Source organism: Sphaeroforma arctica (assembly GCF_001186125.1).
Source record: "Sphaeroforma arctica JP610 unplaced genomic scaffold supercont1.822, whole genome shotgun sequence".
NCBI lineage: Eukaryota > Ichthyosporea > Ichthyophonida > Sphaeroforma > Sphaeroforma arctica.
Window position 1 is genome coordinate 860 of NW_014039736.1, and position 14,561 is coordinate 15,420.

The 14,561-nt window shown below is 43.7% G+C and overlaps 2 protein-coding genes across 2 annotated transcripts; both read left to right on the forward strand.

Annotated features, from left to right (window-relative positions):
* Window positions 1–472: 472 nt before the first annotated feature.
* On the forward strand, window positions 473–4,811 carry SARC_08761 (Ras-like protein Rab-1A). The gene is made up of 6 exons (XM_014297246.1): window positions 473–628; window positions 1,893–2,061; window positions 2,587–2,676; window positions 3,136–3,273; window positions 3,785–3,888; window positions 4,344–4,811. Exons 1-6 carry the CDS (start codon window positions 615–617, stop codon window positions 4,432–4,434), a joined length of 606 nt encoding a protein of 201 aa, XP_014152721.1. The 5' UTR covers window positions 473–614; the 3' UTR covers window positions 4,435–4,811.
* A 3,478-nt stretch (window positions 4,812–8,289) lies between these two features.
* Window positions 8,290–11,674, forward strand: SARC_08762 (hypothetical protein; the record flags this gene model as incomplete). Its single annotated transcript, XM_014297247.1, has 4 exons — window positions 8,290–8,552; window positions 10,005–10,173; window positions 10,489–11,014; window positions 11,178–11,674. 4 exons carry the CDS (start codon window positions 8,290–8,292, stop codon window positions 11,672–11,674), a joined length of 1,455 nt encoding a protein of 484 aa, XP_014152722.1.
* Between the last annotated feature and the right edge of the window lie 2,887 nt (window positions 11,675–14,561).

Genomic DNA, 14,561 nt, shown 5'->3' on the forward strand with positions numbered 1-14,561 from the left:
GGCCCAAAATTTATATATATCGGACAGTATATATAGGTGTAAATATGGGTACACACAATTCGGTTGAAATTACGACTCTAGGAGCCAACATAAAAGATTTTTCATTTCGTTTTAAATATTTATTGAAAGAAAGGCCCAACATTTCGGCTGGTTAGGGCAGAAGTATGGACTGAATCTGACCTTCTAAATCTATAAACACCAGTAACATGTGACCTATATTAAAACTTGCACTTGGTTTTCACCGCCGTATGCCCGTATCACATTCGGGGGCCGTGACCAGTATGGCGAATATTGTACTGGAAGCTCCGCCGGAGTCCCAGATTCGCAGATAGATTCAGGGAAATAAATATACGTAACAGGTTCACTATTGTTTTGGGCGTTTAGGTAGTACGTATTTGCACCCAAAATTGTCAGGAAGGGAGTAGAAAATCAAGTCGGGCCAGGCCGCCAGGGTGAAACACAAACATTCAATTTCAAAAACATAATCTTCTCTTGGCCGACATTCAACAAGCCTGTGCATGTCACACACTTTAACGATAGTTTTAAAGCAGGGGTGTTTGTATCGTATATGACCATATACCATCTTAACGCTTGAACATATCGACTACAAAAACATGAATCCCGAATAGTATGTAATATTGAATGGATATTGGCGTTACTGTATTGTATTCGATTTGTTGTGTTGTTTGAGAGGGAAGAAGATACTCACTAGTCCTATTGAGCACACTGTTGTAGAAAGCGAATGTATACGATCTTGTCATCGCACTCAAACATAACAACATTTATACACGAATGCAAAACAACAAAAACAGCACACGCACAAATATATATATACATATATATATAAATATATATATTAATATATGTATATATATATATATATGTATATTATGTATCTATATGTATATTATATACAGGTATATGTAATATATATATATTTATATATGTATATATATAAATATATATATATAAATATGTATATATATAAATATATATATATGTATATATATATATATATATATATATAAATATTCATAAATATATATATATGTGTGTGTGTACGTATGATACATAGTGTATGTTCATATATATATATGTGTGTGTGTGTGTGCGTGTGTGTGTACATGTGTACGACGCACACACATACACTCGCACCTATATATAAACTCGCACTCTCATGCACTATATATATACATATTTATATATATATATATATTCGTATCGATTTACACACATATTTATATATATAAATATAAACCATCTCTATATATACGTATGTGTGTATATATGTATTTAAATATATATATATTTATATATGTATGTATATATTAAACATTATATATGTGCACGTACATGTATGTATGTATATATGTATATACAATTTCATTTGTATGAATATCGCTTGGCATATAGTGTGCGTATATGGTGAATCACAGGTAGCTTATGTGCTCTTATCTGACTTGAATTCGGATTTCAACGGGCGTATCCACCGAGACCAAAAGGCGTTAAAAGATGTTTTTTTTTCTCTTGTGCCGTAATCCGTTCTTACTTTCAGTGGAGCTGCCTTTCATAGCCATTATCATCGTAAATGAAATTATCAACAATCACGGTAAATGTATATATGTATATATATATTCATATATATATGTATGTATGCATGTATATATATATAAATATATATGTATGTATGTATATATATATATATGTATGTATGTATGCATGTATATGTAAATATATATGTATTTATGTATATATATATATATATATATACTTGTACACGCACACGCATGTGTGTGTAAACATACCGACATTTATGTGCATTTTTCAATGGCGATCACTTCAATTCCAAACTGCTTCGTAATCCGTTTTCTGCCTTCTCTATCCTTTTATAGCGACTATCTTTTCAAGCTCCTTCTCATCGGTGACTCCGGTGTGGGTAAATCATGCCTGCTGCTCCGTTTCGCTGACGATACCTACACAGAATCCTACATCTCCACCATTGGTGTGGACTTCAAGATCCGCACAATCGAGCTTGACGGAAAGACCATTAAACTGCAAATCGTATGTAGTATCTCTTTTTCGGTATAGGGTGTACCGTATATTGTCAGTCTACTTGAGTTGAGTGTTTGTTCGTACGTGGGTGTCTGTTGCGGACCTGTTCTGATATTGCTACGGTAGTTGCATGATATGGCCATATGCGTGTGGCGTGGGTATGTCCTCCGTCTAACATCCGTGCCTCTTGTTTATAGTGCTCAGTTTCTCTGCTATGTGCGCTACATATTATATACGCATATCTCGCATAGGTATAATACGATCTTAATCTATTCAATCTATTCAATTCACATACATGTGCACCATGTGTCCTTCAAACTCGCCGATAGGCCCTTCCGTTCTCTCGCATAGACCCCAGCACCACAGTATTTCATTGCACATCAGATGGTTGTCTCTGTTGCTGGTTGCTTTTATGTTCATATCCATCACACCAAATATTTATCCTTGTACCTTTGCCGGCTGTTCTTGCACCTCGAATGTTGGCCACAGACACATTCCCTCCCTTTCTAATCCACCTGTTGTTGTACCTTGCAGTGGGACACTGCTGGCCAGGAGCGTTTCCGCACAATCACATCTAGTTACTACCGTGGCGCCCACGGTATCATCGTCGTATACGACGTCACGGTATGTGTATATATGCACACCTAGTAACAATTGTTCTCAACGTTATGTACGTTCTCGCGCTTTTTAAGGTATAACCCACGCGTCTTTTACATTGTTTACGTTGTTTTCAGAGTGTTACATACATTGTTCTCAACGTTATGTACGTTCTCGCGCTTTTTAAGGTATAACCCACACGTCTTTTACAGTGGTAGGTGTTTTTATCAACAAAACAACCTGCGTTCTGATGGCTTACGTGGTTGGTATTTGTACTGGTCTTGTGATGGCTCGAGCGCCTGTCGATAAACTCCCAATGCCCAAGGGGAGACGATTGAATCATTTACAACACACAGTTGTTCAGATGTGATGTGTGTAGTATAGCCAGTATAATCGTCTAACTACTGCTTTAATTTCCGCAATGTATGTGCATATTTTTATATCGTACAAATCGCTGACGACAATCACAATCTGTTTTTCTTTTAGGACAACGATTCTTTCAACAACGTAAAGCAATGGATGCAAGAAATCGATAGATACGCCAGTGATAACGTAAACAAGCTACTGGTTGGTAACAAGAGCGATTTGACCACAAAGAAAGTCGTAGAATATACTCAGGCTAAGGTACGTTTCCTTCCCTGCCCTACGACGATACGACATATATATACATGCACATATCAAACATTGAGATGTATAAATTTAATAGGTTCGTAATTATATATTTTTAAACACGCGCGCAAGAACACACATATATATACGTTATATATTGATGTTGTCATTTTACCTATCTTTATTTTGGTCAGCTATGAAAGGACGAAGTGAGCATGTGAAGATTGTCGATAAAAAAAATTATGTCTGCATACCTGTGCGTAAAGTTCTATCTCTCGGAGGCTCCCACGTAATATTCTATTGACTTCTGCTTCGTTTTTATTAGTTGTCACATACATGGATGCTCCGTACCATTCTTTTAGAGATATGTTAGCTCGAAAGTCCACAGTCATATTTATATTTGATTCTGTTCGATAGCTATGTACATGCCCAATTACGTTTATACACATATATTTATTTATATATATATATATATTATTATACTGGCTCGATTACTGATGGCTTTCTCTTGTCTCACAACCTGTAGGAACTTGCTGATCAGCTTGGTATTCCCTTCCTGGAGACCAGTGCCAAGAATGCCACAAATGTAGAGCAGGCTTTCATGACCATGGCTGGAGAGATCAAGAGCAGGCATGTCTCATGTCCTTGATACTTCTGCTATTTGCAGTGTGCTTGTATATAGAAGTTTAAATGTCCGTGTCTCTGTTCTCAGGATGTGTTCAGCTTGCAATTGTTTTTCTCATAACGGGCCGCCTGTGTGTATTCGTTCCTCGCCAAACTCTCATCACTGTGCGCTCTGGAGTGGTCTGGATACCTCGAGTGTCAGTTGGTTTGATACTGACTGCGGGTGTTTAGTGTATTATATGTTGGCCAGGGCCGTAATTGAATAGGGTTTGACCTCGCACCAAACTTTGGGACAGTGCGATATATCAACGGACAAGTATAACTTAACTCGCATGCATTTATAGAATCGGACAGTGCGATATATCAACGGACAAGTATAACTTAACTCGCATGCATTTATAGAATCGGACAGTACGATATCATTGGCTAACATGTATACCTACCTCGCTATCTATTTATAGAATGGGTGCTTCGGCTGTCGGTCAGAAGGGAGACAAGGTGACACTCGGTCCGTCGCAGACCGTTACCCCACAAGGAGGAGGTTGCTGTTAATTCTTATGGCGCGCAAAAGATCCCGTGTAGAAGGACTACCAGACGGTGGCATATGCTGTATGGCTGAGCATGTACACATGTACACAAGCGGCTATGTTCCGCTACATATATGATATATATATTTATATAATGTATATGGGGAGTGGGGAGCTCGAAGGCTGTGTACGCCATGGAGAGGGGAAGTGGGTAGACACTTGTAAAGGGAATCTTATATATATACATAGTACGTACTCGACCGACTCTCTACCTGTGGTACTGCCGGGCGTTATGGGGGGACACGGATGTATGTAATATCAACAGTAAGTGCCTGGATGAACTCAGATGCTTGGTGTTTACGTGCACAAACATAATAAAGCCTGCCTATGCGCGTTTTGGGATTTTCGGTGAGAAATTTGTTTTCAAATTGATTTTGGGTTCAATTAGTAGAATAAAGTTGTATCTGGTACACAACTGTTTATCAGCGTTGTCGCGTTTTATGTAATTATTATAACATGGTAAAGTGGTCTCGTTTTCAAGGCTGAAGGATTCAATTCACGCGCATTCTTCGCTCGAGAACTTGATATACACGTAGCTTTAAGGAACTTTCTGGTATGAGCCACACAACAATCGTATGCTCATAAACTTTGTATCGTACCTACCTTTCTATTTCTTCAGCAACGTATACATATCAAATGTCTACCTAAACCCTAAAACCCTCATGAATGCTTCATATTACCAAGTGAGAAGGTGTGGGCCCGCTCCACACATCACAGGCATAGGTATTGCTTGGTTGGGATTCACCTCAAGTGCTGCGCAACAACACTATGTTGTCACCAATACACAGGAGTTAGAATTGATATACTCTCCTTTTAGCAGCTGATGTTGGAAGAGACAGAAATTTCTACAGTTACTCCATAGATACTCTGGGTTACTATTGATTGTTGCCTTGTTAATTATACACCCGACTTTTTGTATATGCAGAAAGAACCAAATATTCAAGCACACATTACTCATGGATTTATATGATATACTCGCAAATGTATCTTGTCAGAGTCTATTTTTGTGTACAACTATATTTGTGTGTACCCGAATTTTATCAGAGTGTTTATACTTTGGCCTCAAAATCAGAATTTATGGCCCAAAAGGATCGGAACATCTGTACCTAAGTGAGCTACGAGTGCGTATATGTTGCGAATTGTTTAAACCTAACAAAGACAGATGAGGTGAACACAGAAGTATTGTATAGTCCAGGCACATCTTGTTCAGGTACCTGTTGATGACATGAAAATGAATTATATTTGTAACAAATAACATTATAAAATAGTATCACGATGGGTGGCTTCTTTTCTCATATGCATACTTTTGGAGAACATTTCGTGAGCGAGCGCGTATATCCACGGAACTACGCTAGCGCGCTGACGCCGAACGATACCGGTCATGTGAGCGTGGTGACGTCAGTGGAACACTGGATGCGTGAGCACATAGATCTCGTGTCTGGCGTCTTGACGCCAATGGACATAGGAGTGGGCACGTCGGCGTAGCATTGTGGCGTAAATGGACCGACCATGATGCAGACAAGAAAAAGAAAGAAAAAAAGCAATCTTAGATCGTCTCAAAACACAATGTAACGGTGAACCTAGTTTTATTTCCTCAATAGTTGAATAAACGTCTACCTTAGCGGAATGAACTTCTTGAATGAACTAAACCACGTATTTTTACTATCTCCGAAGGATTTCCTTGAGAATCCTGCCGCCAATCAAATCGTGTATCTACTCAATTTCGAGCCTACAAGTCCATTCAACATATATCGTCATCTGCCAACCTCCAGCTCATATTACCCCGCACTTCGGTTCGCAAAGCACCAATCATACACCAACCTCCTCTTCTTTCGAGCCTGCGCGGCCGTTCGCTAACAAACCGCACAATACAACTTAGAACTTTTCAAACTTATTAGTTTTCACACTTATAAGTTATCGCCCACACTTAGAAGTTCTCGCACTCTTATTAACGCCCAGGAACATTACCGAACAGTTCGGTACTTACAACACCAACATTGTTTTAAATCGGAGGTAAACATGGTTGACATTACATAAATAAATTCTTCATGTTTTCGATTTTCCTTTTTTTTTTCTTCTCTCTCTCTCTCTCACACTCACTCACTCTCTCTCTCTTTTCTCTTTTTTTTTCTCTCTCACACACACGCACACACTGCGCATGTATGGCGCCTGTAGTTGGTGCACTGACGCCTGTAGTTGGTGCACTGACGCCTGTAGTTGGTGCACCGACGCCAGTAGTAAACTGCTTCTGTACATATGTATACAGTGGTTGACGTTCCGTGCCTACGAGCTCCAGTAGCAGACCGTGTGTGGGCGTACGGACACAGTCGCTGTGTACATCGTACAGAAGTGTAGAGTGTATCCACGGTCGTAGCGCACGTCGAACTGTGCAGGAACATACATACGCCCTGAGCATGTCCAAGTCGCTGAAGTCCGGCCAATACAATATTGGAAACGAGCAGGCCGGCGTTCCAGAGTGAGACGTGGCCGCCAACGTCAAAGGACTTGCGCACCTAGACAATAACGCCAATGGTGTTCTATTGATCAGTCACTTGCCGAAATTCAGCGGAATTGGGCAAAGCGCGCAATCCTCGTTGTGACGCCAGAAACGAAGGTGACTGTTTGCCGAGTGCGCGATATACGCGCAATATGGCAGATTTCTGAGCGAATATGTGTACGCCCACGTGCAGTGCGTATCGCACTGTGAACAGAACGTGCGTGAAATGCTGTATGTTAGGTGCTAGTCGTGCAAGGCGTGATAACAAACTATATGGACATTTGTGTGCTAAATAATATATGACATATTGTTTTTTATTTACAACTCCACGTTACAATAGTTGATTTGCTCTGACAACTTGGCGTGAGCGTGTAGTACGGTGTCAGAAATGGTAGAATTCTTAGTAACAGTCTTACATTTAGATGTGGAAGCGTACTTGTGGCATTTTGGGCCATCGGCGGCACAGCTCAGCCCATTGTCGTTCGTAACCAGTAGAAACGATTTTCCAATCTTGACACATTGGCGCAGAGGCTGAGGCATAGTAGTATTGAAATCCGTTGTTGCGGTGGGCAAATCGTCCACAAACAATGTTTTCAGACATGGCTTGACGGTCGCGTACACGTTGCAGGTGACATCGCCTTCCTCGACTGATACACAAAAGGGGTGGCCGACTCGCACAGTTTGCAGCAAGACAATCCCATCGCCCTTTGGGACGCAGAAGGCTCTTATAAAGCCGCGTAATCTGTGTCTATCGTCATTCAGGCACTTTTTGACCACTCCCCGTGCAAAAGGATTCGATTCCGGGATGCTGCAACCAAATGTCGCCGCTGCAATAGCGGTTGTGACAATGACGATAACCGTGTAAATCACTTGTTTGTTGTTATTGTTGTTGGGAAGTGATATTTTGAACTTCTTGTGACCTTTTGTCAACTCTTTAATACGAGCGTGATTACTATGTCCAACCACATTGCACACATAACCGTGACAATCTATACAAATTGACCGCAAGATATTTATAGAAACTGTCCTTACAGACCCGCGGCGTTCGCGCCTATACGTCCGTCGCCCGGACTGGACGACAAATATTCGGCGGTTACATTTATATAGGACTACATATACGTAGGTTTTTTTATGGTGGTTTTAGAATCTAGACTTCTGTGTATGTAAAAATGGATTTTTTTTCCAATCGAATTCTATTATTAGGATACATGGTAAATATGTATATTTAGATGCTGACTGCGATTTATGCCCCGAGGTATGCCCTTTTATCTTGTAGTCAATAAGCGGCGACCTCGTGATGGAAAAGTTCATTATTATTTCACAATGTCTTACATATTCTTCATCACGACTATCGTCACGGTTGTTGCCAGCACCAGCGCCAGTACCAGCGCCAGCATGGGCGCCGACAACTTTGCCATGGCCAATTTAGATGATTACCATCTTGACAGCACCATACGATACTTCAGCGGGTTCCAGCGCCACTTTTGCCTGCAGACTGTGGATGGCCAGTACTCATCGTTTAGTACGATGCACCACAGGTCACCGGGTTGCACATCGGCCGAGTCCGGTGATGGCATCTGCACCAGGTTTGCGACCTTGGATGCGTGCCGCAAGTCTTAATTGGACCCGGTCAGAGCCGATACTGAGTCATTAGACTACGGAGTCCATCAGGACGACATACATTCTCCTTCCGCGCTGCGCCAGTGCGTACTGATTGATGGCAAGTTCATTTCGGCCACCAATTATCAAACGTTGTTCTGTGTTTCTGACAAAACCGGACAGAAGTGCCGCACGTATAGCAGTGAGTCGAAATGTATCCGTGCCTTGGCCAAGAAATCGCTACCGAAATTGACTGCGTACGACAACCAGCGCGTCAAGAAAACCATAAATAACTATACGCAATGGGTCTGATGACACTGTGTACACATCAAGCGTCAACCTGTTTGACATGTATACGAAGGCGTTTGCGGCCATATATTCGGGGTCGCACCATGACCGGTGATAGTTCGGCGCATCGACGTGCGAGACGAGCATCCGCGCGCGCCTGTTTTATGGCTGGACGCGGTTCGAGGCACACATTGGTGGGTACAGCAAGTCGACGACAACGCTGCTTTGGTACTATATTGTGCTGGCGTTTCGAAGCCGCTGGCGCTGGCGCTTGCGTACTATGGATCTCCGAAGCCACTATGACCGAGTGTCTACTATGTTCGAGTACAAATACGCCGTGGAGCGGGTCATGGTGCAAGGCGGTGGATGACATATGTGTTAGATCAAAATCAACACTATCATCGTGATCTCACAAACAACAGCAGTTTGGTACTAAGTAGATAACACAGGAGAACTGACAAATATTTCATTTATCAGTTCGGTACTAAATGGTACACAAGAGAACTGACAAATGTCAGAGTGTCAATATATTTATGATACTATAATAAGATTGTATTACACACTTACGTGTAAACCGTTGAAATTTATATGGAATATATAACCCTTGATAGAAGGGTAATAAAGTCACTCTATTCATAGTTCTATATTGTTTCACAGGTCATGGGCCTATGTAACTGAAAATAGTCTACTACACCATAGTAGTGTCTCCATTTTGTCCTATAGCCTTAGCACTCAGCTGCACAACGCGCCACACCGCCACAGGTACCACAATCACGATTATAAGCGCAATCGTCTAAAATGCCTCCCACTATTAATGTCTTCACCATACCTCAGGCCTTCGATTCTCTCGATAGATTGAATTTCACGACGATAATTGGCCTGGCTGTCCACTGTATCAGACGCTCGAAGAGGCAAAGACACACTTACTCAGTATTCATGCTATGCTAACTGAATTCGATCTTGTTGCTCACGACATCTCTAAAAATCGCCGTCAGCACCGCTGTCATCTCAGCTCATCTCGTGGTTTTTCGCACAATTGCTCATCCTATTAAAACAAACAGTGACCAAACCCATGACGACGTAACACACTACAAACAAAAGTCAGTCGATTTATAATACAAACTTAATCAACTACATGATCTTCGCACAAGCGATGAACGTGTAAAGGGCATCCCTAAGCGCCGCCTCGACGAAGCCCATGAAAAGCTCGCCCACACTGAAGCTCTGCTACAAACTGAGCTCAAGTCTGATCACGATTCATCTCGTCTTCAAGATCCGGTCACCACTGTTCGCGCCGACCTTCAAGCTGCCCTTGACCAGGTACAAGCCCTTCGTAATATTTTCAAGAAACCTCAGTCCATAGGCGAGAAATATGGCATCTCTCCCACTAAACCTGACGTAGCCATCAGTGACTGGCTTAAGTACAAAGACAGTTACAACTGCACCAAACTTCGGCAACTGGTTAATTGGTCTTCGTATGGAACTTAGACATTTTGGTGTTATCCATCGACTTCATCCCCAATGCAATGATCTATCCGCCGGCGGAGGCCCCGATATGCTCTTTTATGACTGCTGTCGCCGCATACTTATTGACTAAACTCCATCAATAAGTCGTTGATTAATTTCATTTACAAGGCACATGTGTCGAAAGCACCGCATGCCTTCTTTAAATACATCTGCCTCACCACCAATACTGGCAGTCATGGTCGCTTCTGGACTGCCATGAAATCACTAATCAATTTCATCGCCGCCGCCGGGTCTCCAGATTTGACTCTTCAAGCCGTAGAGGAATTCCGACATCGCCTTCTTGATGTCAGCGAAGTTGTTCCCGACAAGTGCCTTATTTGTGCTCTGCTTTATATCCTCGGTGATGACTACAAACTTCTTCGCTCTGATATTTTCAATCACGACATCGATGCCCTGTCCATTGATGATATCTACACGAAAGTCATGAAGTTCACTGGCGATCATCACCTCGACGTCCATACTTCTACTTTCGGCTTAAACGCGCCCACCATTGGCACTACTCCAACAATCCAACCAATGGTTCTTCACGCCGCAACAAGCTCTGCCCTATATGCGCTAATCCTGGCCACAGTATTTTTGGATGCCCCGATTATATTTGTCGCCGTTGCGGTTTCAACGACCACAAAGGTAACAAGTGACCAGTTGATCGTTCTACTCTTTTTTGTAGCAAGTGCTCCCAAACGGGTCATTAAATGCTACCGCATGCCTCTCCAACTGATGCCACGGGGTCCACTGTGGCGCACATTCCGGCCCTACTCACACTCTCCCCAAACAACCCGAATTTATCATGTCCACAGAGCGTTACACCGCACATAGTAGTACTTCTCGCAATGGACCCACAACACCCACCTATATAGCCACATCTCCCATTAATTCGGACGCCATGATTCATACCCGTAACACCACTACAGGTGTCATCGATCTTGAACAAGGTCACTTTACCGTGGAGTTCCCCGATAAATCTCAAATCACGCTCACACAACGTGGCCACATTTCTGGACTTGTCCCCGTCCTCATTATACCGCAAGCTGCACAGGACATCCTCTCTGTGTGTCTATTACGACGCAGTGGCTTTCCCATCACCTTTGCTCTTCAACGCGATACATCACACCCTACCGAGTGCGTCATCCACCACCCCAACGGCTGGCCTTTACAGAATTACTACTTTCGCGCCTACAACACTTCATATTTGGCATCTTGTCACTGGGCACACACACCCTCGCATGCTACGAAAGTTCTCGGTCAAAACAATATCGACACGTACACACACTGCAGCGAATCAACTGATAATTGAAAATTGCACCCTGATTGATTTCATCAACATGTAATCGAGCCCTTTGACCCCGTCGACATCGAACTATTCGCTAGCAAAAACAATGCTCAAGTTCCCCAATATTGCAGTCTCGAAGACGATGCGCCTCTCTACGAAATCAATTCCATCTCTACGGCAATATCCCATTCATCAAGAAGGCATGGACCGCTGCACTCAATAAGCTTGACCGTGAAAATGGCTCTGGCACCGTTGTTTCCCCCTCTCGCCTCAAAACAAATGCTATCAGCTAACGTTGCTACAGTTGCACTAATACGTCCAGATTATCCGGACAACATCCGACACGTTTCTCTGAAATGGCACCGAAGTGGTACACGCCCCCCGTTGACGTTATATCTGCATTGCTCGCCTCGGCAACGTTAAACACGCCGTACCGCCTACAGCCGAACATCTTAGCGCTGAAGCTGATGTTCTTACTCACCCCACAGATTCGTCTTTCTGTATTACCTGCGCTACCGGCAAAATGCGTCGACGCCCCATTTCTCACACACTTAAGGATCCAGCTACTCGACCTCCGATAGGCACACTGTTCTATGTCGATCTTGAAACTGGCCCCCCTTGTTCCGTTGGTGGCTGTACATCCAACATTAAGTTTGTGGATGCGAACTCCGGCACACTTTTCGTCTATCCCTGAAATTCAAAGATGAGGCTGCAGACGCTTGATCGATTTTATACTGATATCGGCAAAGACAAACTGCCCATACTCAAGAATTGAAGTGTGATCGCCGCGGAGAATTCACCTCTCCAGTAATAAACGCTACGCACACGTGAAAGTATGATAGGTCCTGGCCAACTCCCCTGCTTTACATAGTCTCGTTGAGCGCGTCAATGACAGCATTAAGGATATTATGGTTAGCCTCCTTTACCGTTGTAAGCAACCAGAGAAAATGTGGGCCGAAGCCATTATCTCGACAACAAGTCATCCTGGGAATTTTTTTTATGGCGAGAAGCTTCACTCCCGCTTGCAATCACTGTATGTTTATGGCTGTCAGGTTGCTTACGTCAATCAGGATCCCCAAAGTAAGCTTGATGGTTGTGCTCTTCTCGACGTTTATCTTGGTCACGACCCTCAGTCGAAATACTATGACGAGTGTCGCATACTCAGTGCAAAGACTGGTCGCATATGTCACTCTCGCGAAGTTGAATTTAATGATCGCGTGTTCCCAACCTGGACAAATGTTGGTACTGCCCCTCTTCCGCAGTTCATCACACCCCGCGAAGACATCCTTGCTATCCGAGAAGTGACGAAATCCTGTTGTGCTACTGCGCCTTCTGCTACTCAGACTACCCCTCCGTCCGCTACCGCCGTTCCTAACTCTACTCCTCCAGGACCCCCTCTGCCACCAATCCTGGGACCACACCAACATACCTGATTCAGGCGAACCAGTTTCTCCGGCCAAAGGGGAGGTTCCCGACCTAGCTTCCACGCCGGTCTCCAACCCAACTTCAGGGGAGCTTCCTGCCAATGATTCAGGGAACGATTCCGATACTGCCTTCAACATGGATGTTATTCCTCCCACAGTCTACGGCTCTGACTCCGACAACGATGACTCTGTCATTCCGACGGCCATCACTTTCCCCTCTCCTCCGCCACTTCCCCTGAATCAATGCCGATCTTCGATCTCATATTACCAAGCATCCTACATCGCGCACTCTTCGCAACCTTCTCATACGCTCGCGTGCTAACTCTGAACCCTCAAATGCCCCACCTTCACTACCTAGTATACGCATGATACACAGTCTTATAACGCCATTGCTCTCGTTTCCGAGCACCGCCCGCCACGTCGCGTCAAATGGCCTCCCGACATAGATAATTTCTACTTCGCCAAAAACACGCGAACGCGCTTGCACACCTTCACCGTGCCAATCGCCAAAACAAGGCCGATAAGCAGCTTCGCCGTGCAACCTTGCAACTTGCACGCCCCGTGCAGACAACGTCTTTCAGTCCATTCCTCCCCTGCCGTCCAGTCAGATTGTTCTGACGACCCACCCGATGACATACCTATCCCACTCACCGCCATCGCAGCATACGTCCCAGCGACAACTCTACAACGATACGCTGCCTGCTTGGCCGTTCAGTCTAATCCACTCACTTCTACCTCCATTCGCGAAGTACTTCGCGGTGAGGATGCCAAACTTTGGCGCGCCGCCATCACGCGTGAACTTGATAGTTTCGTTCAATCAGCCACGTATGACCTTCCCTGAGAATGCTTTCATCGTTTCCAGCAAGTGGGTCTTTAAGATAAAGATGAATGATGGCATAGTAGATAAATACAAAGCGCGATTATGCGCCAGGGGTTTTTCTCAAACACAAGGCATCAATTATGATGATACCTTTGCTCCTGCATGTTCTCTTGAGACATTGCGGTCTGTCCTCGCTGTTGCCGCCTCCCAAGACTGGTAAGTTGCCCAGATGGACGTCAACACCGCTTATTTTTACTTATCTACATGTGACCCTCTCTAGGTTCTAGCTCCGTCAGTCTACCTGACAAATCTGTCCTTGCTCTCAAAAAGTATCTATATGGTCCTAAACAGTCGGGCCGACGCTGCCACGCCCCTATCAAGTCTAAGCTTCTCGCCATGGACTTCACCCAGAGCAGTACAGATCTTTGCCTATTCGTTATCAACACCCCGGACTTCTCCTGCGTTTTTTTTGCTCTATGTCGACGATACTATCATCTGTGGTAGAACTGACTCCGATGTTGCTCACTTCAAACATCTCATCACCTACGAATTCAGCTACCTGGCCGGCCTCACTGCGTAAGATTCGGTCTATTAAGGCGATATTAACGCCTCAGAGTAAATAAACGCGTAGGTAAATTCTAAGTATCGTAAAAATATCAAAGTAAAT